At 34.5% G+C, this 24,253-nt stretch overlaps 1 protein-coding gene across 1 annotated transcript; it reads right to left on the reverse strand.

The window, feature by feature from the left end:
* Positions 9,233 to 11,260, reverse strand: LOC18604801 (UDP-glycosyltransferase 83A1). Its single transcript, XM_007037462.2, has 2 exons — positions 10,567 to 11,260; positions 9,233 to 10,329 (listed from the first exon to the last, which is right to left on the reverse strand). The coding sequence occupies exons 1-2, from the start codon at positions 11,051 to 11,053 to the stop codon at positions 9,455 to 9,457; spliced, it is 1,362 nt and encodes a 453-aa protein (XP_007037524.1). The 5' UTR covers positions 11,054 to 11,260; the 3' UTR covers positions 9,233 to 9,454.

A 24,253-nucleotide genomic window follows, 5' to 3' on the forward strand; every position in this document is an offset into this window, starting at 1 on the left:
ATGAATTTTAATTAAGGAATCATAAGTTTAGAATTAAGTCATAATTATGTCAAAATCATAAAAATAATTATAAATAAATAGTTAAAATAGGATAGAAAAAGGTACAATCATAAAAAAATAAAATTTAAATTAATTAATTAAAATTTATATTTAAAAGAAATTTTTAAGGAAGATTACAAGTAATAATTTTCTGAAATTTTTTTAAAGTAAGAATAATTATAAGACCTTGCCATATATAAGTAATGGGAGGTAATCTTGTGATTTATTTTTGTAAAGAGATTTATTTATAAATAATTATTATAAATATAGAAAATATGGACAAATAAATAATAAATTTATAAATTATAAAAATAAATATTTAAAGATTCATGAAAGTATGAGATGTAAAGAATAATAGATATTTAAAATCTTGTAAATCAAAATATAATATCATAATTAAATAAATAAATAAAAATCTTCTGATGATGAAATTTCAAGAAAGCTATAAGTAATAATTTTGAGAGAACTTCTAAGTGAGAAAATCTTCAAAAATTTGTCAGAAGTATTGAAAAATTTTATAAAGTTTTCAACACAAGGATTTGCATGATAATAACAATAACAAAAATAATAAAAGTAAAATAAAAGAATTTATAAATAAAAAACTTAAATCAATAAAAGTGTCCTATGATGAAATTTTGAGAAGGTTATAAGTAATAACTTTGAGAAATTTTTAGGTGAAAAGTTTTTCTCGAATTCTACAATAAGTATTGGAGTATTCAAAGGACATTTCAATATCAAAGGACTTTTATTTTTTTTAAAATAATAAAATAAAACAATTAAGGAAAACAAGATTGGATATCAAATTTAAAGATTATTTATTAAGGCTAAAAGGATAACACATAATTAAATAGGTACTACTTAGCGGACGTTATGAGAGTGCTAATACATTCCTCACACGTAACTGTACTTTCAAACTTAGCTTGTTTCGTAAATCGGAGCTTATTCTTTTAAAAGAACTTAACTTAAGCTTAGGATCTTATTAAAAGGTATAGATTTACTTAGATGGTCAATCACACTTAAACAAAAAAAATTGGTGGTGACTCTTCTTTCATGTTGAATGGTTGAGTTATGAACTCACACATTATGATAGGTTTTATAAGTATATATCTAGCATTAGTTTTAATCCTTAATTTGATTGTGTTAGAGGATACTTTTTTTTTTAAGATTTGTTTGATATTCCACAATTAAGACTAACATACTATAAAGTCGTAAAATTTTAGTTATAAAAATAAATTTTAAAATTTATTAACAAGTTCTAAGTAAGCTCAATCTCATTTCTTTTCCTTGAGTTTAAGCTCTATTCAAATTTTAGTTTGACAAAATATTAAATTAACAAAGATAATTGTTTATTTTATTTGAGAAAAAAAAGATTCGAACTTAAATTCATCCATATATTACCATTTATTTAAAAATTCTTTTTTTATTAATCGAGAAAAGATTTATTAAGTATTAAAGTATTGGTACGATGCTGGTCTATTAGAACAGATAGGAGATAAAAGAAAGACAATGAAACGAAACGTAACACCCTGTAACTGATGACACCCAACCCGGCCAGATTGCCCAAAATATAAATATTCGTCAATGAGAACACGGCAAACTATCTTGCTTCGATTAACACCAATGTTCCCTATTAGAGCTTATAACAGAAACAAAAGAAAATCTCCTAACATAAAGTCCTCGTCATGGCATGAATCAGAGTCCACTATAGACATTAATCCCAAATGCAACAGGGGATCAACAAATAAAAACAGGAACAGATTTTAGTATACAGCAATAACACATCAATAGGACATATTACAAGAGAGCATAACAGAATCAACCGGAAGGATGCAGAAGTGCTTCTCGTGGAAAAATAAAGCAAAGCATCCTATTCACACCCAAGCAAAGAACATTTTCAATTTGTCAACTCCGAATTTAGCAAGAGAATCAGCTGCGGAGTTTGCCTCGTGAAAGGTGTGAAAAAAAAGTTATGTTCCCCAACAATTTCATAAGGCAATCATGATTTTCATTAAAAATGACTCACATATTGTCTTCCTGAATCCACGACAATGAAACCTTAGACTCCGACTCCATGATAAGCCTTTTATCCTTGGCCCAAGGTGAGGAAGGAAATAGTTTGATGACCACTAATTCAGTGAAGTTAGAATCCTCGACACCCAACGGCCCAAAGAACAATCTACTGATTTTCCCATCACAGAATTTGCACTAAACTTTATTGTGCCCCTCCTTTTCTTTGATGCTTACTTACAGGGAGAGCAATGAGTTCTACACAGGGAAGCGAAGAGATTACAGCTGTTCATTTGATTAATAATTCTTGATTTAATTATTCATAGAGTTTAGGTACTTTGTAATACTTGCAGACAAAAAGAGCTGGATTCCTGGCTTCCTTTGATTTTTCTGTTTTAATATGTTCTTTTCTTATTAATTTTTCATCAAGAACAAATTATTAATTTTTCATCGAGAATGAATTATATATTGTTAAATATAATTTGAAAGAACAATTATAAGAAAAAGTGTTCAGAGTGAGTAAGAAGACCTTATTCAAGTGTATATTTATAAATTATATGAGAGGCTTATTTATAGACTAATAACCCCTTATCTAGATAAATTTACAAAATAAAGATAATACTAACACATTAAATTGATGGATTAAATCCTAATCTTAATCTACTTTAATCTACATCTAAATTTAGGTATATATAACAAAATGGATATTCACATATATATTCATAACGTTCCCTTTTAAATATCCATTCTATTAAGATTATGCCTCGTTAAAATTTTACTAGGAAAAAATCTCATGGAAAAAATCCGAGTAAAGGAAAAAAAGTGCATAATCCTCTTCAAGAATACATAACCCCTTGATGACTACATTATTTAAGACTTTTAAAGCAGCGTATTCCAATCTTTTGTACCAACGTTTCAAATCTTGCAGCATGAAGGATTTTGGTGAATAAATTTGATATATTATCACTTGAACAAATTTGTTGAATATTAATATCACTTTTTTCTTGGAAATCATGAGTGAAGAATTTTGACGAAATATGTTTTGTTCTATTGCCTTTAATGTATCTTTCCTTTAATTGTGCTATGCAAGTAGTATTATCCACGTATAATATTGCTAAAAATTCCTTCTTGGTTGACAAGTCTCAAGTTTCTCAAATATGTTGAGTTACAGATCTTAATCAAATGCATTCATAACTCACCTCATGAATTGTTAAAATTTTTGCATAGTTAAAAGAAGTACCAAATATAGTTTGTTTTGCAAAATAATGTAAAATAGTTGTACCTCCATATTTGAATTGGTAACCTGTCTGGGATCGAGTCTTGTGTAGATCAAATAAATATTCTGTATCTACATAACCAATTAAATTTGATTTTGATACATTTGAATAATATAAGCCCACGTCCATTGTTCCTCGGATATATCGAAATATATGTTTAATTCCATTCCAATGTCTTTCAGTTTGAAAAGAACAATATCTTGCTAATAAATTTACAGCAAATGATATATCAAGTTGTGTATTACTAGAAAGATAGATTAGTGCTCCAATTGCTCTAAGATATGATACTTCATAACCAAAAAGTTCTTCATCATCCTCATGAGATGGAAAAGGGTCTTTTTTCACATTTGGTGACCTTACAAGCATTGGTGAATTCAATAGATGTGCTTTGTCCATATAAAATTATTTTAGCACTTTTGCTATATAATTTGATTGATAGGCAAAAATTTCAGTTGTCAAGTGTTCAATCTAAAAACTCAAACAAATATTTGTTTTTCCAAGATCTTTCATATAAAATTCTTTGTTTAAGTAATCCACGACTGTTGATAACTTTTCAAGAATTTCAATAATGTTTAAGTTGTCAACATAAATAGTAATTATCATAAATTAATATCTAAATCTTTTTATAAAAACACATAGGCATATATGATCATTTTTATAGCCTTCTTTCAATAAATATTCACTAAGGCAATTATACTATATGCGTTCGGATTGCTAATTTAGTTCTCATAAAATTTTATTTAATTTAATCAAATAAATTTCCCAAGAATTCAAATATTGTGTTTCAGGCATTAAATCCTTTAGGGATTTTCATATAGATATTGTTATCAAGTGAGCTGCATATATAGGCTGTAGCTACATTCATTAGACGTATTTCAATTTTTTCATGTATTGCCAGACTAATTAATATATAATTGTAATTGTATCTACCATAAAAGAGTATGCCTTTTTATAATCAATATCAGGTATTTGGGTAAAATCTTGTGTGGCAAGTCATGCTTTATATCTTATAATCTCATTTTTCTCATTTCGTTTTCACACAAATATCCATTTATATCCCACTAATTTTACACCAATTGATCTATGGACTATAGTTTCAAAAACTTCACGTTTTGCAAGTGAATTCAAATCTACTTTGATTGCGTTTTTTCACATTGGCCAATCATTTCTATCTCTACATTTTTTAATAGATGTAGGTTTAAGATCCTTATTTTCTTTCCTAATATTGAGCTCTACGTTATATACAAAAATATTGTCGACATTTATTTAATTCAGATTTCATCTTTTCACATCATTTATCAAGATTTCTTCATTTCCAATGAATTCAAATACTTGAATTTCTTTTAAAATTTTATTAATTATGTCAGGGGTCTTTTCTAGAGTTTATGTTTTCTCTTTCTGACCATCTTGAATACTTGCTCCTTTCCCTTTTCGAGGACTTTTATTTTTGAAACCGATTGGTCTCTCACGCTTCTGGCATGCCTTAGACTCATTAGCAATAGAAGATTGTAGGACATCAATTTTGATTGGAGCATTTTTAGCTGTTATATGAGATTTAGTTACTCTTTTATGGTCAATAAATGTGTCTAGCAATTGATTTGCTATATTTTGCAAATTAATTATCTTTTGAACATTTTGTTCATATTGACTGTGCGAGGAATAAAACTAAAGGATGATAATATATTTCAAGATATTTTTTTTTCTAGTTGCTTATTTTCTCCCCCTAATGTTGAAAAAATTGTTTCATAAAAATGATAATCAACAAACCTTGTCGTGAATAAATCCGGTGTTAATAGTTCTAGATATTTAATTATAGATAAAGATTTGTATCTAACATCTATTTCTAACCTCCCTTAAGGACTCATCCTTTTGCATTGTAGTGAAGCAATTGAAACATATACCGTACATCTAAAAATTCTGGATGAAAAATATTTGGTTTCTAACCAAAAACCAATTGTGTAAAAGAGAATTTACAGTAACTCGTTAGCATGATGTATACAAGTGATGCTACATCAAAAATGGCATGCCTCCAAACAAAAATTGAGAGTTTAGATTTCATAAACAATGGCCTTACAATTAGTAAAAATTATTTAATAAACGATTTTATTAGACCATCTTGTGTATGAACATAAGCAATAAGCTGTACAATTGTTATTCTAACTAATATGTGATATTCGTTAAAGGCTTGAGATATAAATGAACTAACATTGTAAAGACGAATATTCTTGATTGCATAATCAGAAAAATGTTCTTGTAAACGAATGATTGCAAATGTCAAATTACAATATAATAATAAGCACACACGTGACCATTTAGTCAATGTATTGATTAAAATTGTAAAATATCTAAATATTCCACATGGTGAATGTATGAATCTACATATATCACTCTGAATATGTTTAAAAAATGTAGAGATTTAGTCACAACTTTAGCTAGTGACGACTTTATAATTAATTTGCTTTCAGAGCAAGCAACATATGAGAATTCACTAGATTGAAAAATTTTCTAGTTTTTCAATAGATGACTACATGTATTTTCAATAAGTTTTCGCATCATTATTGATTCGAGATGACCTAACCAGTCATGTCAAATATTAAAATCATTAGTAGACTTCTGATTATTATAGCATGAGTTACAATCATTCTAAATTTTGTGTAATACATTCCGAAGGATAAAGCAAGTAGTTTTCCAATACATACTTTTTACCCAAAATAATAGATATAATATAAATGTAATCAGTGTCTATTTTTCGTTGTCCCAATATAATATCCATTTAGACAAATATATTTAAAACTTAATAAATTTTTTTGAGACATAGTAGAAAATAATGCATCTTCTATTATGAACTTTGTTCCTCTGAGTAGTAAAATATTAACTCTTCCAAAGCCTTCAATTAATCTTTTACTACTAGATATTGTATTGTCATTGGTTTCTTTTATTGTCAAATGGGAAAAATATTTCTTATCTTTAAATATTGTATGCATTATAGTAATGTCTGCTAGATATATATTTACATTGTTGATCTTGGATCCAATAAGATAAATATCAATATTTTTCTTCAATAAGATAAGATAAATAATAAGAAACTTACAAGTTGACATAAGAGAACCTTAAATATATAATTTACTAATTAAAACACATAATAAAAATATATCATTTAAATATAATGAGAATATATAAAAATGTCTTCATGATAAAGTTATACTAAAACATACCAACAAACTATTAAGAAATTTCATTCTTGGATATTTTCATTTCTAGTCAAATGATCACTTTCTCTTTCAAGATGGACAAGAAAATTTGAAAAATCAACTTAGTCATGGTTTCTTTTTTTTTTATAATTGGGGGAAGGGGGATTCGAACCTTACTCTTTAGGCAGGGGGATAATGCATCAACCAATGAGCCAAATGCTCGGGTGCATTAACTTAGTCATGGTTAAAATCATTTTGAACAAAATTTATTTCAATATTTTTTTCTTTTAACATTTAGTGATGCTTGATAAAGTTTGTTTCAACGTACAACAAGTACATGACCAATGGCCTTTTATGCCACATTAATGACAAGATATTTTCTATATTCCTTTTATTCCATCCACTTTTGTCTTTTTTTATTGTATCTCTTCACTATTCATCAACTTTTAAAAAGTATTCGTTCACTTCTGGTGAGTCAAAAAGTACCGATCTATTTTTGATGGGTAAAAATTATCAATCAACTTCTGGTGGGTTAATATTATCCATTCACTTATAGTGGATAAATGTATTATTAGAATTAAAATAGTGATTAGAGTAACTACTACGATTGTAATTATTATAGCAACCTCTTCCATAATCATGATCATAATTATTAAATGATTTGTATTTGCTTTAGGAAATGGATAGAGTCCACGATTTTTCATTAGTAGCTATATAATAGCAAATTCACTTTCCAATTGAGTGACAAAATATAATATATACTACATGATAACAAATCCACATTTAAGTTAATTTTTGAGGATGAAAACACTGAAGACATATCAAGTCATTTACCTGATTTGGTAAAATCAAAAATAAAAAACCAACTATTGAAATTCCTTTGAAATCTGAAGATGATAAAAACTAAATAGCACTAAGACTTGAGAGATTAGAGAATCGTATTGATAATGTATTATAAAATATAATTTAAAAGAATAATTATGAGAGAAAATAGAGGGAGTAAGAAATCTTATTTAAATGTGTATTTACAAATGAAATGAGGGTCTACTTATAGACTAATAACCCTTATTTAGATAAAATTTACCAAAATAGAGCTAATAGTAAAAGATTAGATAGATGGATTAAATTCTAGTCTTAATCTAATATAATCTACATCCAAATCTAAATATACATAACAAAATGGATATTCACATATATATATATATATATATATATATTCATAACATTATTATATTTTTTTAATAATAAATTCCATGTTGAGTTTTTCATTTCTTTCAGACGAAATCTATATTGTTGGCTTTGTGACTGTCCCTACCTCCAGGTTTTCATAGAATTTTGTTTTATTAGGTACGTTATTATTAAAAAAAAAATTCTGAAAGGTTATTTTTAACCATCCTGGTTTCAGTTTAGTAACTTTATCCATCTTGTAAGCAAAGATATCAAATTCATATAAATATAATACTAAAAAATTTCACATATTTTAGTGAACAAAATTCCGTAAAGAAACAATTAACAGAGCGTGAAAAGGGTAAAGCCATCAATTAACACCAAGAACAACCTAACTTGCACGAAATCAAGAGAATGGGTTTATAAGTTTAATCTATTTAGTATGTTATTTGGACTCACGGTGCGTGCCGGCATACGTGGGGGACACAGATTCTTCATGAGAAATGAAAAGTAGGGACAACAGAAATCTTAATAGCTGAATTAAATCACAAGGGTTTAGGGTAATCTTAATCTTAATCTTAATAGCTACTTCTGCTGTCACTCCAACAATCGATAACTTGCACAAATAATTAGAACTTGATTCTGAAATATGGAATTCCAGCAATATGGCCTTGTCTTGGGAACCAGGGAATCATATGCTCCATGCTTTATTGGGTCAACTGAATTAGTGGCTCACTGCTGTTTTCTTTAGTCATAGTTTCTTTTTCTTGTTTGCTTGTTTTCGTATCCTCGAATGCTGGCAGTCGTACCTAATTCAAACTAAGAAATTGTGGTAGCCCTTTAGGTTCATGCAATGTATATATTCTAAGGCTCAATATGTCTCTTCTCTTTCTAATTGAATCACGGTCCCTTTGAAATTTGCTAGTATATATTATTTTTTTATTAAAGGCCTGTAATCTAAAAGATGATGGAGACATGTTGCCTTTATATATTAGTAATTCTTTTTTATTAAAGGGATTCCATCAAAAGATGTGGCCCTTAGTCACAGCTTACTACCCACTTGTCCGATTATGCAAGGACCACAAGGATTACATATCATCTCGAAAAAATGACGTCCATTATAGTGCTGATCATGACAATGAAAACCATATAAATTTGTTCAATGACATCGAAGGAGAGTGACGTCGGACTGCACATCCTGCTTTAAAATATTATATCGTACAATTTAATTTTTGGTTTTGCTGCCTGTGAATTAATTAAGAATTTGAATGTGGCTTTTGCTGATTTTTCCATAAAGATTACCCTTGCCGTTTGGGTTGACTTTTCAGGCTATTTCCCAAGGCAGCAATATATATCCCATTACCCTCTTAACATGCCAATGCTTGTCCTTCTACTTTAGCCTGAAACAAGCTGTTATTGATGCAGGATACGGTTAAGTTTAATGGAGGGATGAAGATGGTTTACATATCTTGTCTATTATAGTCAGTAATTTAAATCATTTAACAGGATCGGTGTTAAAGGGAGTTTCATCAGGACAATTTGTGTCGAGATTATAGCCGCTGCTAAAACTTCTATAATTGTAAGAGTGTAAGTCTAGCCATAGTAGCTGTATATTCAGCTTCCATTAACACTTCAAACTACCAATACCACGGCTTTGGCAAGCAAACATTTAATTAATTACCACATTTCCAAGTCTTGATATTACCCACAGAAATCACTTGGAGGGAATGGTAGCCCATCAGAAAAGGAGGTAACCAGTAAACATTTCCAATGCTATATCTGTTCAATAAAGCTTTTAAAGTTTTTGAAAGAAGACCCACGTTCACTGACACTCTTTCTAGCAACTTCCTTCAGGTGTAATGCATTTGCTTTTATTCCATCCGAAGAGAGCAATATCTTTATCTTTGTACTCATTTCATTCCTTGTTATGATTCCATTCTCATCTTTAGCCAATGCTAAACCAATCTTCCAAAGGTCACAAATGTAGCTCCTATTATGGAATTGATCAGCAAAGTAAGGCCAACATAGGAAGGGTATCCCTGTGCTTAGGCCCTCCAAGGTGGAATTCCATCCGCAATGGCTCAGGAAACAAGCAATAGAGCGGTGAGCTAGTACCTTTTCCTGAGGCGCCCATCCGACAATTTTTCCTCGACCGGCTACTCTATTTATGAAACCTTCTGGGAATTTAACTGTTGATCCGTCTGTCAGGTTGGATCTGACTACCCATAAAAATGGAAGGCCAGTGAGTTCAAGACCAAGTGCTAGCTCATCTACTTGTTGCGGACTTAAGATTGTTGTGCTACCCAATGCAACATAAATGACAGAGCCTGGAGTTTGTTTATCAAGCCAGCTTAAGCAAGTAGAGTCTTCAGGCCAAAAGTTTCCAGAAAATGCTTCAAAATTATTACATGCTATAAATGGACCAATGGGTATGATTTTGGGAATCAATTTCATGGCTGATGAGTCTAGCTCATAAAATGTGTTGCAAAGAATCTGGTCGGCAAATTTGCAAGTTCGGAGGGCGGTACAAATATATGCAAATAGAAGTTTCTGCAAAACTGGGTCACAACAGCTCCATGAGAGCTCAGAGCTATTCCAGGCAGGGATATCCTCTGAGAGTGTGATTGGTTCATCTTTTATAAGAGTTCCTACAAAGAAGTTCAGCTTCTTCCATCAGAATCAAGAACAGTTTTTACTTTCAACGATTTTGTTAGGCATCAAAATCAATTACTACAAAAATTTATATGCTCATTAGATTAAGCAACTGATTGTGTCAATCAGTCTATGTCTGAATGTGTGTGTTCTACACACGAAAGATTAGAATTGTATAACTATAAAGACAGAACAATCATTTCTTTTTTCTGGCTTACATGTCACATTCTTACCATCAGTATCTATAATTCCAGCTTCAATAAGCCGTGGAACGTGCAGCGCCAGGGCCATGCTTGCTGGTGAAGAAAGAAGTACCGCGGCTCGCTTGATTCCCATTTTCTTGGCCACCTCCAGTGCCCACCCAGCCGCCATATCAGCTATAACCCAAGTGATTTGCTCGGTAACATTGGACCGGTTAATGTTCTCAATCAAGTTTCTCAAATGACCTGGCATAACTCTCAACATGCTTTCTGTCAGCTTAACAAAATCTTGTCGATCATCTTCTGGTTCCAGCCCATCAGGAATTGAAACTAGGTTTATAAGGCTCTGCTGTTCAGCTTTTGCCGGTAAGGAAGCCTTAACTTTTTCATGTATGAATTCTGTATTAACAAATGTGACTTTCACTCCGTGAGCTGCAATTTGCAGGGATAACTTCATGAGAGGAGCTACATGGCCTTGTGCTGCGTGTGGTATAACCATTACATGTGGTTGCCTGGCCATGGTTTGTGCTCACTACACAGATCTGCTTGCTTCGATCTTTTACCCTTTAGCACTTAATTTTTCAGCGACTTTTGCTTGATAGCTACCGTTTTTTACTTTCAGTTGGCACGAATCATGTTCTATATATGTTATTTGGCCTCAGCAAGTGTCTGATGCAAGTGGCCTTTACCTTTTGCTTTGTTATGTGAGTGCTGTTTAGTTAACCTAACCCGCATTTTCCTCCTTGTTTAAGATTAAACAAGCATTTATTTACATTTAGAATATTTCATGATTTTTTGTTTGAGCTTTGTATTGGACCACCCGATGACACTTTTGTTAAACATATCTATATGTAGGCAATATCCACCATAAAAAAAGTGAACTTTTTTGACGAAGATAAAGATATTACACGACTAAAAAGATATTGTGAAAACCAGCTTTTGTTGTTATAATAATCTTATACATACCAACATTTCGAAAAGTTGTGTGAAGCCTATTGCGTTTTTGCCAAGAAAACAAAAAGATATGCATGAAAAGCGATTTCCATTTTCATTAGGAAATTGAATTGGTGAAGTTTCTTTTATTCCTTGAAAAAGAATAGTGGATATATATATATATATATATAAAAGAGAAAACTATGAGAAATAGTCAATTTCATAAAACCTTTTAAAAATAATTATTAATACAAAGTTAATTATTTTTATTTAATTTTTGCCATAACTTGACAAAATGCCCTTGAAGCTATTTAAGATAAATTAAACCATTTATCACAATCTTTCCTCTTGATTTCTCTCTCCAACATTCGTATGCTATGCTCTTGATTTCTCTCTTACCATTCAAATCTTTATGATTTTATTGATTTCTCTCTTCTGTATCTGTCTGCTGTGCTCTTGATCTCTCTTTCTTACCATCCAGCTCTCTCTAATTTTACCACCATCGTCATCTCTTTTCATCTATTTCTCACCATATAGTCATCAATTTACAAATCAAAGAGCAAAGATGACTTCAATGTATTCTTAGATATAACGATTTACATGCACAGGACTCCAAAGTTGATAGGTTGAAGTTATATAAATGTAATATATAAATTAGAGCACTGCCCAGAGTTGTTACACGCCATGCCTGCATGTAACAACTCTAATGCACTTGGCATGTAACAAATCTATTGAATATGACATGTAACTTGATATCTATCTTTGTATTTCACTAGGACATAAATTCTTGCAGTTAAACACCTTAAACATAATGTGTAATAATTTCTTTTTTTTAACACGACATGTATTTGTTGAAAAAACAGTGTATTTTGAAAGGTTCAAACATCCCACGTTGCTAAAGTACATAAAGGTGTGAGTGCTTTAAATAAGCAAACCCACTATGGCTTGTTGCAAATAAGAAAAAGGAATGGGCTCACGTGCACACGAGATCGAGCTAGCCTTGAGAAAATTTAGATTTCCTCCCTTACGCATGAGTATACACGTGGGCTAGGCCCAAGTGAATTTTTGTACCTTGGCTTTAATTTTTTTTTGGTAATCTTTCTTACCCTTTGATTGAATCAAACTCATACTCTACATGCTAATGACTCCCCTGATTTTGCTACAACGTATACTTGACTAAGTTTACATGCTGACCAAGTTTTTTTCAACTTCCTTATTTGGTACAACGTTTACTTCATTCATTGTCAATAAATACAGCCTTCCTACCTCACTCACAACACACTAAAGCCTCTCTCATCTTCTTTGCTTCCTTTCTTTCCTAGTTGGGTTCTTTTTTTCTGCTATTCTTGCCATCCCTTACTAGTTTGTGCAAACTATAAGGAAAGGTCTGTTAAATCTTGGAGGATAATCGCTACAATCCTTGTGCACTGTGTTTTATAATCCGAAATGGTGAAAATTATCCTTAAGGACAGTGATACCACACCTCAGACTTCATAACATTTTTTACTTGCTTTATTTTATTTTTTTCATTTCTCATATTTTTTTAAAAATCTTTAAGGTTAATGGATTCCCACATTGATAATGCTACCATCACTGTTCCTACTATTGCCCCTGTCCCTACTACCACCCCCATTGTTAATGGTTCCACCATGGGTCCCACTCCTCTAACCATTCCTCTTGTGTTTTCTGTCTCATATGCCAAACCATTTCCAAATATTTCCAAGATTAAGGTTTTTGATGGCAGAAACTTCAAAAGATAGCAAGAAAGGATTTTCTCAATCTTTGATGTTCATGGGTGGCTTTTGCATTGACTGATTCCAAGCCAGATGATGTCAAAATGCTAGAACCATGGATGCACAAATAAGGTATGTAGGCATACAATCATTAGCACACTTTTCTAATGAGCTGTTTGATGTATATAGTTTGAACAAAAAAGCAAAGCAAATATAGGAGTCAATGATTGCTAAGTACACTACTGAAGATGTTAGGAAACAAAAGTTCGTGATTGGCAACTTCTATCGCTGGAAGATGATAGATGACAAGGACATCAAGAGTTAGATCAATGAATACCATAAGCTGGTGGATGATTTGAAGGTTGAAAAAATCAACTTGCAAAAAGAGTTCGTTGCTAGGTTGCTAATTGAGAAAATGTCAGAATCTTGGAATGGCTACAAGCAACAACTGAAACACAAGGAAAGGCAATTGTCACTTGCAGACTTGATTGTGCACATCATTATTGAAGACACAACCCGGAAGGAGATTAAGGCCTCCAAAGTTAAGGATGTTGCAACTAAAGCCAATTTAGTACAAGGCACAACCCAGTGTCAATAGAGGTACCCTCACAAACTTGACTATAAACCCAAAGCTCCTCATCCCACCATTAAAAAGAAGGGTAGTTGTTTTATTTGTGGAAAGCTAGGGCATCATGCAGCACAATATATGAATAAAGTAGAGAGAAATGATAAACTTGCTAATCCAATTGTCAACTTGGTCAAAGTAGATGAATCTGATGATGTAATTGTTACGGTCATTTCACAAGCCAATATGGCAGCCAGTGTGAAAGAATGGGTGGTAGACTTAGGTGCTAGCAACCATATTTGTGTAAACAGAAATGCTTTTGCCTAATACACCTTGGTAATTCTCAAACTACTCAAGCTTTTGGCAAAGGGAAAGTCCTTTTCAAGCTCACATCTGGCAAGACCTTAGTTTTTAATGATGTTCTCAATGTTCCCAATATAAAGGCAAACCTGGTGTCTATGACCTTGTTGGGCAAGGTTGAGGTGAAAGTGTCATTCGAATCTTACAAGATCATAATGATAATGTCACGACCCGGAACCTCCCTCAAAGGCCCATGACAATCGCCGCGACGTCCCGATTGACACTCATTATCCGGAATGCCAACCGGAACCCCGCAAGGCTTACATATCAGTTTCTTTCCTTTCCTGTGAGCAATCATTGTTAAATATCTAGTTTTTAGAGAATATATACTATTTTACATCAAAAACAATCAAAATAAAATTTTCGCCACACAGGGGTATTTTGGTCATTTTTTTTCTCAAAAATTTCAAAACTGGCTAAAACGTAATATACAAGTACAAAATACATAATTCATATTCAAAATGAGTTTAAAAGTCTAAAATCTTCATTTAAAACAAAATTACGGTTATTTGAATATAATAAGAAAATAAAAGAAATATTAAGGGAATATTCTATTTTCTTATAAAACAATATTTATAGAGTTTTAACGTGAATAATTTTTATAGCGTAAAAGCTAAATAAATTTATACATACTGAAATACAGTAAGCCAAAATATTTAATTTAATTTACAATAACAAGAGGGCCCCCGAATAAACAAAAGTAAAGAGGACTGTGAACCTACGGTTTGGAAAATGCAGATCCAATGGTAGTCCTCGATGAGATCAGCTATCTACAGTCTATACTGAACCTGAAATGGGTGGAAAGGAGTTGGGTGAGATTTTGCAATCCCAATGAGTAAACAGACATTATCATAAATATCTAAAGGCGAGTAAAATGGAGGCAAGTTTAAACAACAAATTTCAACCCATTTCATAATGTTTTCAATTTATTTCTTAAACCATAAAATATTTGTAATTTACCAAAACAGTTGTTAAGGCTTATGTCTTTTATTAAAACAAGGCTCAAGCCAAAACTAATCCTCGGGGATACCTTGGCCGAGGCATCTAACCGAGTCCGCCAAGGGTGTTAAAATATTCACACGTGAAACACATTTTTATTTTTAAAACCAGCCGTTCCTTGGCGTTGGCCGAGTTACACATTCACGTGGGGGTTCGACGTGAAGTGAGCTCTAATACTACCCCAGGAGTTACCCTCCTCGCCTCTACAACCGGAGTAACTATATAACTGGGTTTACCGTGCCCCTCTAATAGGCAGTCCACGGAAACCCGTCACTGCAGTGACTAACCCACCAATTTTAATAAAATTTCGACAGTATAACGTGGCTTTTATTTATTTATCCAGCCTGCATAGTAAAACAACTTACATAAATTTCCCAATGCATTCACAAAATATAGCCACATATACTCATTTCTCATAAGCCATTCCTAGGAAAATATATATTTTTCAAGTCAATTTGTAGCCTCCAATTACTCAATTTCATAATCAATACAATATATTTTTATTTGTCACATTTATTCCTAAAACATCAAAAATCCCGTTTTAATCTCGTTTTCATTTCATAAAATACATAAAGGGCATTTAAAAATAAACTCTAGATAATTTACAATAATAATAAGTTTACTCACCGTTTGTACAAACTAAAAGCTTTCTAAGCGCCCCGATCACTACTCGTCGGGTACGACTTCTTTGCCTTTTCCGGAAGGCTCTCCTCCTAGACACATTACAAAAATTTACACAATTCATCACATTGATGCTAAATCACTATATAATTAACTTAAATCCTATACTAATGCATGGTATGAAATGCAATAGCCTAAAACGGCTTAAACGCGGTATTAACCTATTTTTGGCACTTTGCCCGATAAATTGCTAACGCGCTCCATTTTAGCTCTAAATCATCCCATTCTCTCTCCAACATTTCTAACCATTAAATATCAGCCAATAACCTTCTAAAAACAACAAAATCAGCTCACTCCCTTCCTTGGAAAATTCGGCCAAAAATGGGACATTAACTCGGTTAATTTTCTACTTTGTTTTTCTATCACGTTTAATCGTTTTTCATCATTTTCTCTTCATTTTCCTTAGAATAAAATCAATTCATCATCATTGTACAGCATTGAGCATCCAGCCAAGAGTGGGTATTGTGAAAATTTAATGATTTCTTGCCCAATTTAATTTCTAAACACATTTAACTAACTAAAACTATCAATTTAACTAAAAATCAAAACCTAAAAATTTCAATTTCTCTCCCCTAGAATTTCGTCCAGCCCTTGATATCACTTTTTGATCTCTCTCCTCAAGCATGCTAAATGGAAATAAAGGCATAGGAAAGGTAGAAATCAAGCTAAAATCGAAAAATCTTACCGTTAGACGCGTAAACGGTCGAAAACCGCGAATTTCCCTTTGAATTTTCTTGTTTCTCTTTGGTTTTTCTTTTTTTCTTCCTTTCCTCTCTATTTCCTCTCTTTTTCTTCCTTATGGCCGGCCAGCACTCAAAATTTGGGTTTAAATGGCTGACTTTTCATTAAAATAATATTATTTCATTAAAAAATGCCACGTGTCACTTTCCCATTGGCCCATTTTTAAAATTTCATCCATTTGTTTCCAAATTTTCACCATACACTTGTCTCATATATTCATAGCTTAGATAAAATTCTCAGACTCATCCAAAGTCTCGGTGGAGTAATTTTTGAAATTTACACTTTTGCCCCCGTAAAAGTCAAAAATTACATTTTTGCCCCAAAAATTGAAAAATTGCCCATAGACATATTTTTCATCCCTTATACTCATACCATTCTCCAATTTGTCAAATTTGATCTAAATTCTCTCAAAATCTCAAATTTTGTCCGTGGGTGGCAAAATTACGATTTTGCCCCTACACTCCAAAAATCACCAGAATTAAACTTTTTCACTTCCTATCATTAAATTATACTCCAAATAGTTAATCTTGGTCAAAAATTTCACTCCATGATCAAATTATTATCTTAGGTGGCAAAATGACGATTTTGCCCTTGAATATCAAAATTTCTAATTTTACCCCAAATGAACCCTCGAACTCCGAACAATCATTTTTAGTCATTCCTGGACTATAAAATATTAAATTTCATCCTACAATTCCTATTTGAACTAGTTCGAGGTTAAATCAATTTAAGTGTACCGTTAGGTACAATATCAGGTTTCGTCTATTCTTAGGTGCTTTTCTAGCGTAATAACATGCTACTCAATGCATGTATGTCATGACATGTATTTATAGGGTCGGGTTTTACAATTCTACCCCCCTTAAAATAAAATTTTGACCTCAAAATTTCACTTACCAGATTCGACAAATAGATGCGGGTATTGGTTCCTCATCTGATGCTCTACTTCCCATGTCATTTCCTCCATTCGAGCACTTTTCCACAACACTTTGACCATTGAAATACTCTTGTTTCTCAGTACTCGATCCTTTCGATCCAAGATACTCACAGGTTGTACCTCGAACTTCAAATCGTCATGCAACTCGATCGGAGGTGCTTCGAGGACGTGAGAGGGATCTGGTACATATTTCTTAAGCATGGAGACATGGAAAACGTTGTGGATCCGATCTAACTCCGGAGGTAATTCTAACCGATAAGCCACTGGTCCAATCCTTTCAATGATTCGGAATGGTCCAATATATCTCGGGTTGAGCTTTCCCCTCTTCGCAAATCGAATCACACCTTTCATTATCCAATAAAACACCATAATTTATCATGATAGTATAATCAATAAGATTTAATACTTCAAAGTATTCAAATTATTACCTTTCCAAGGAGAAACCTTAAGAAAAACTTTATCATCGATCTCAAACTCCAAGTCTTTTCTCCGTTTATCTGCATAGCTCTTCTGCCTATCCTGGGCTACCTTTAGCCTCTCTCGTATAACCTTGATCTTGTCATTAGTTAGCTCGATCAATTCCACACTCACTAACTTTCTTTCACCCACTTCATCCCAACAAAGTGGAGTACGACATTTCCTTCCATATAAAGCTTCGTATGGTGCCATACCAATGCTAGACTGAAAGCTATTGTTGTAAGCAAATTCCACCAATGGCAAATGTCTGTCCCAACTCCCAATAAAGTCAATGACACAAGCCCGTAACATATCCTCCAAGGTCTGGATAGTCCTCTCTGACTGACCATCCGTCTGTGGGTGAAAAGCAGTGCTAAATTTCAATTTGGTTCCGAGAGCTTCTTGAAATTTCGGCCAGAATCGAGAAGTGAATCGAGGATCTCGGTCTGACACTATAGAAACGGGAACTCCATGTAGCCTCACAATCTCATCTATATAGAGCTGAGCCAGCTTCTCAATAGAGTATGTACTATGGACAGCTAAAAAGTGAGCGGACTTAGTCAACCGATCTACGATCACCCAGATCGCATCCTTTCCCCTCTGTGTCCGCGGCAATCCCAAAACAAAATCCATAGTTACATGCTCCCATTTCCACTCGGGAACAGGTAAAGACTGAAGTGTACCTGCTGGCCTCTGATGCTCCGCCTTAACTTGCTGACATACGAGACACTTTGCTACGAATTCTGCTACGTCTCGCTTCATACCCGGCCACCAATAATTCTCCCTGATAGTCCTATACATCTTGGTGCTTCCGGGATGTAATGCATAGGCAGATGAATGGGCTTCTTCCATGATCGCCTGTCTCAACTGGTTTCCCTCAGGAACACAAACTCGATCTTTAAACATCAAGACGTTATCCTCTCCAAATCTGAACTCACTGACTCCCCCATCGGTCAGTTTTTGAATTTCTTTTCTTAACTCATCATCAGACCTCTGAATGTCCTTGATCTGATTAAGTAACGAAGGTCGCACAATGAAGTTTGCCAATAAGGATCCATCCTCACCATTTCTCAACTGGACCCCAAGAGATTTCATCTCTATTAATGCTGGAAAATAACAACTCTGAAGTGCTGCTAAAGACGATGAAGACTTACGACTTAAGGCATCAGCTACAACGTTCGCCTTTCCCGGATGATAGTCTATCACCAAGTCATAATCTTTTATCAACTCCAACCATCGCCTTTGCCTCAAATTAAGCTCCTTTTGGGTGAGCAAATATTTTAAACTCTTGTGATCCGTAAATATCCGACAATGCTCACCATACAAGTAATGCCTCCAGATTTTTAAAGCAAACACCACTGCTGCTAACTCTAAATCATGGGTAGGGTAATTTGCTTCATGCCTCTTTAGCTGTCTAGAAGCATAAGCCACAACTTTTTCATCCTGCATCAATACGCACCCCAACCCCAACTTTGAGGCATCACTATATACTACAAATCCCTTACCATTAACAGGAAGTGTTAAAACGGGAGCGGAGGTTAACCGGTTCTTTAGCTCCTGAAATCGATTCTCACAAACATCATCCCACACAAACTTAACTCCCTTACGAGTTAGACGGGTCAAAGGAGCTGCTATTAAGGAAAACCCCTGAACAAACCTCCGATAATAACCGGCTAATCCGAGGAAACTACGAATCTCCGTCACTGTCTTAGGTTGCTCCCATTGTAAAATTGCCTCTACTTTCTTAGGATCAACATATATTCCAGTTCTCGATACTACGTGTCCCAAGAATACCACTTCCTGTAACCAAAACTCACACTTCGAAAACTTTGCATACAACTGTCTTTCCCTCAAAGTTTGTAATACTATACGCAAGTGGGCAGCGTGCTCATCATTATCTCTCGAGTAAACCAGTATGTCATCAATGAACACAATAACAAACTTGTCCAAGTAAGGGTGGAACACCCTATTCATGAGATCCATAAAAGCTGCCGGTGCGTTAGTTAACCCGAAAGGCATGACCAAGAACTCATAATGACCGTACCGAGTCCTGAACGCTGTCTTGGGTACATCCTGTTCTTTAATCCTCAACTGATGATACCCAGACCTTAGATCAACCTTGGAAAACACTGTAGCTCCCTGTAATTGATCGAAAAGATCATCAATCCTCGGTAACGGATACTTGTTCTTAATGGTCATTCTGTTAAGCTGTCGGTAATCGATACATAACCGAAGTGTACCGTCTTTCTTTTTCACAAATAAAACCGGTGCTCCCCATGGAGATATACTAGGGCGTATAAAACCCTTGTCCACCAACTCTTGCAATTGTACTTTCAACTCCTTCAACTCTGCCGGAGCCATTCTATATGGAGGGATAGAAATAGGTGCGGTACCCGGAAGTAAATCAATAGGGAACTCAAGCTCTCGATCAGGAGGCAGTCCCGGTAAATCATCAGGAAATACATCAGGAAACTCACTTACTATCGGGACATCCTCTAACTTAGGTTCCCCCTTTGAAGTATCAATCACGTATGCCAAATAAGTCGGATACCCTTTCTGCACTAATTTCGAAGCTTTGATGGCCGAGATTACACAGGACGGTAATACTCGACGTTTCCCTACAAACACAATCTCTGCTCCCTCCGAATTTCGAAGAACAACTTCCTTTCGGAAACAATCCACGTTCGCCCGATGTGCAGTTAACCAGTCCATACCCAATATTAGATCAAAATCCAGGATCTCTAGAGGAATTAAGTCACCCCTAAATTCTTCCTCGCCTACCCTTACCCCACAGTCTCTATAACAACTGTTTCTAACTAGCTTTTCTCCTAAAGGGGTGTGAATTACAATTTCTTCCTCTAATGGTGACAAGTTTCTATCAGCAATTGATGCAAATGTGGTGCTCACATAAGACCTATCTGAGCCAGAATCTATCAAAACATAAGCATCTTTATCAAATAAAGACATAGTACCTGTCACTGCTCCAGGTCGGACCTGTGCCTCATCTTCCGTCACAGCGAAAACTCTTGTCGAGGTACGAGTCTGTGGTCTCGAAGGTGGATGTGCCGGGGTATTACTCTCCACACCGGACCGTATGGCCACTCCCTGTCTCGGTGGCAACCCAGAAGAATCTCTCCTCTGTATATCAGTGCGAGCTGGTGAAGATGATGCAACTACCGTGGCTCGTCCTAACCGTGGGCAATTACTCCTAATATGACCCGTCTGTCCACATTGGAAACATCTTGTTGGCTCTCTACATAGCCCACTATGATAATTCCCACAATTTCTGCATCTGTCAGAACCTCCGAAACTCTTCCCAGAACCAGTCATAGCAGATCTGCTAAACCTCGAAGGTCTCTGTTGTGATGGTGGAAATGGAGGTCGAGGAGATGTCACGGAAACAGAAGTAGTACTCCCTGAAATCGCTGAGTCCTTGCCTCTTTTTACTGGCTGACTAGAAGACATACCAGGATTCCTCCTTTTTGCAAACTCAGTCCGAATCCTCCTATTCTCAGTCGCGAGCTTCTCAGCCCGTAAAGCCATCTGTACCACCTCCTTATGCGGCTCCCTACCAGTCACTGTCATCCGCTCTCTAATCTCATTACGGAGCCCTTCCTCGAAATAACTGGCCTGATCCTGCTCAGATTTCACCAGATCCGGCACATATAACATCAACTCGTTAAAACGAGTCTCGTACTCCTCTACAGTTAGATTCCCCTGTTTCAAACTCAAAAATTCTCTCTTCTTTTCTTTCTGATGAAAATAAGTGAAATACTGACCATCGAACTCCCTGAGAAAATCGGACCACGTCTGAGGAGTAGTGGAACGGGACTTCACTGAATTCCACCAAGTACGAGCCCTCTTCTCTAATAATCTCGTAGCCACCATCAGCTTCATGTCGTCGTCTAATCTCATATCAGAGAGAGTCTCTGAAACCTGATTAATCCAGTCCTTTGCCACAGTGGCATCCAACTCACCCGTGAAAGACACACAACCGAGCTGTCTAGCCTCCTTTAGCTTCTTGGAAATGGATACATCTTGTACCGGTGGTGGAACTAAAGGAGTAACTGGTGGTACTATAGGTGGAACTTGACCAGTCGGAGCTCCACCAGCCATTGCGGTAAAGAAAGCTGCCAATGCCTGTGCTGCCTCAGTAGGCATGGTGGGAATACCCGTAGGTGGCGGAGGAGGTGGAGGATGTGGAGGACTATCGGCCTGCTCAGCAGTAGGTGCTGCCCGAATGGTAGACGCAGCCGATTCTTCCCCTACTGCATCTAGCTGACGACGTTGGGAACGACCTTTTCCCCTCCCAACCGATCTAGTGAGAGGTGGGCGTCCGCGTCGAGGAGGCATAATAATCTATAAGAGAAAACGAGCAAGCTTAGGGAACCTTAGGCTCTATATGAAAATGCATGCATTCTATTCAACCTAACTTAACTTAATCCGGGGCCACACTGATATTGTAATTTTTTAAAACCACTTTAAAACCAAAAACTCTTATCTTTAAAACCAAAAGCTCTGATACCAATAGAATTGTCACGACCCGGAACCTCCCTCAGGCCCATGACAATCGCCGCGACGTCCCGATTGACACTCATTATCCGGAATGCCAACCGGAACCCCGCAAGGCTTACATATCAGTTTCTTTCCTTTCCTGTGAGCAATCATTGTTAAATATCGAGTTTTTAGAGAATATATACTATTTTAGATCAAAAACAATCAAAATAAAATTTTCGCCACACAGGGGTATTTTGGTCATTTTTTTCTCAAAAATTTCGAAACTGGCTAAAACGTAATATACAAGTACAAAACACATAATTCATATTCAAAATGAGTTTAAAAGTCTAAAATCTTCATTTAAAACGAAATTACGGTTATTTGAATATAATAAGAAAATAAAAGAAATATTAAGGAAAATATTCTATTTTCTTATAAAACAATATTTATAGAGTTATACGTGAATAATTTTTATAGCGTAAAAGCTAAATAAATTTATACATACTGAAATACAGTAAGCCAAAATATTTAATTTAATTTACAATAACAAGAGGGCCCCCGAATAAACAAAAGTAAAGAGGACTGTGAACCTACGGTTTGGAAAATGCAGATCCAATGGTAGTCCTCGATGAGATCAGCTATCTACAGTCTATACTGAACCTGAAATGGGTGGAAAGGAGTTGGGTGAGATTTTGCAATCCCAATGAGTAAACAGACATTATCATAAATATCTAAAGGCGAGTAAAATGGAGGCAAGTTTAAACAACAAATTTCAACCCATTTCATAATGTTTTCAATTTATTTCTTAAACCATAAAATATTTGTAATTTACCAAAACAGTTGTTAAGGCTTATGTCTTTTATTAAAACAAGGCTCAAGCCAAAACTAATCCTCGGGGATACCTTGGCCGAGGCATCTAACCGAGTCCGCCAAGGGTGTTAAAATATTCACACGTGAAACACATTTTTATTTTTAAAACCAGCCGTTCCTTGGCGTTGGCCGAGTTACACATTCACGTGGGGGTTCGACGTGAAGTGAGCTCTAATACTACCCCGGGAGTTACCCTCCTCGCCTCTACAACCGGAGTAACTATATAACTGGGTTTACCGTGCCCCTCTAATAGGCAGTCCACGGAAACCCGTCACTGCAGTGACTAACCCACCAATTTTAATAAAATTTCGACAGTATAACGTGGCTTTTATTTATTTATCCAGCCTGCATAGTAAAAACAACTTACATAAATTTCCCAATGCACTCACAAAATATAGCCACATATACTCATTTCTCATAAGCCATTCCTAGGAAAATATATATTTTTCAAGTCAATTTGCAGCCTCCAATTACTCAATTTCATAATCAATACAATATATTTTTATTTGTCACATTTATTCCTAAAACATCAAAAATCCCGTTTTAATCTCGTTTTCATTTCATAAAATACATAAAGGGCATTTAAAAATAAACTCTAGATAATTTACAATAATAATAAGTTTACTCACCGTTTGTACAAACTAAAAGCTTTCTAAGCGCCCCGATCACTACTCGTCGGGTACGACTTCTTTGCCTTTTCCGGAAGGCTCTCCTCCTAGACACATTACAAAAATTTACACAATTCATCACATTGATGCTAAATCACTATATAATTAACTTAAATCCTATACTAATGCATGGTATGAAATGCAATAGCCTAAAACGGCTTAAACGCGGTATTAACCTATTTTTGGCACTTTGCCCGATAAATTGCTAACGCGCTCCATTTTAGCTCTAAATCATCCCATTCTCTCTCCAACATTTCTAACCATTAAATATCAGCCAATAACC

Source organism: Theobroma cacao, chromosome 3, assembly GCF_000208745.1.
Source record: "Theobroma cacao cultivar B97-61/B2 chromosome 3, Criollo_cocoa_genome_V2, whole genome shotgun sequence".
In the NCBI taxonomy this organism is placed as follows: domain Eukaryota; kingdom Viridiplantae; phylum Streptophyta; class Magnoliopsida; order Malvales; family Malvaceae; genus Theobroma; species Theobroma cacao.

Coding starts and splice junctions, on each gene's coding strand:
- LOC18604801 (XM_007037462.2), bottom strand. CDS start 11,053: ATGGCCAGGCAACCACATGTAATGGTTATACCACACGCAGCACAAGGC. Junction 10,330..10,566: donor TGGAATTATAGATACTGATG/GTAAGAATGTGA, acceptor ACTTCTTTGTAG/GAACTCTTATAAAAGATGAA.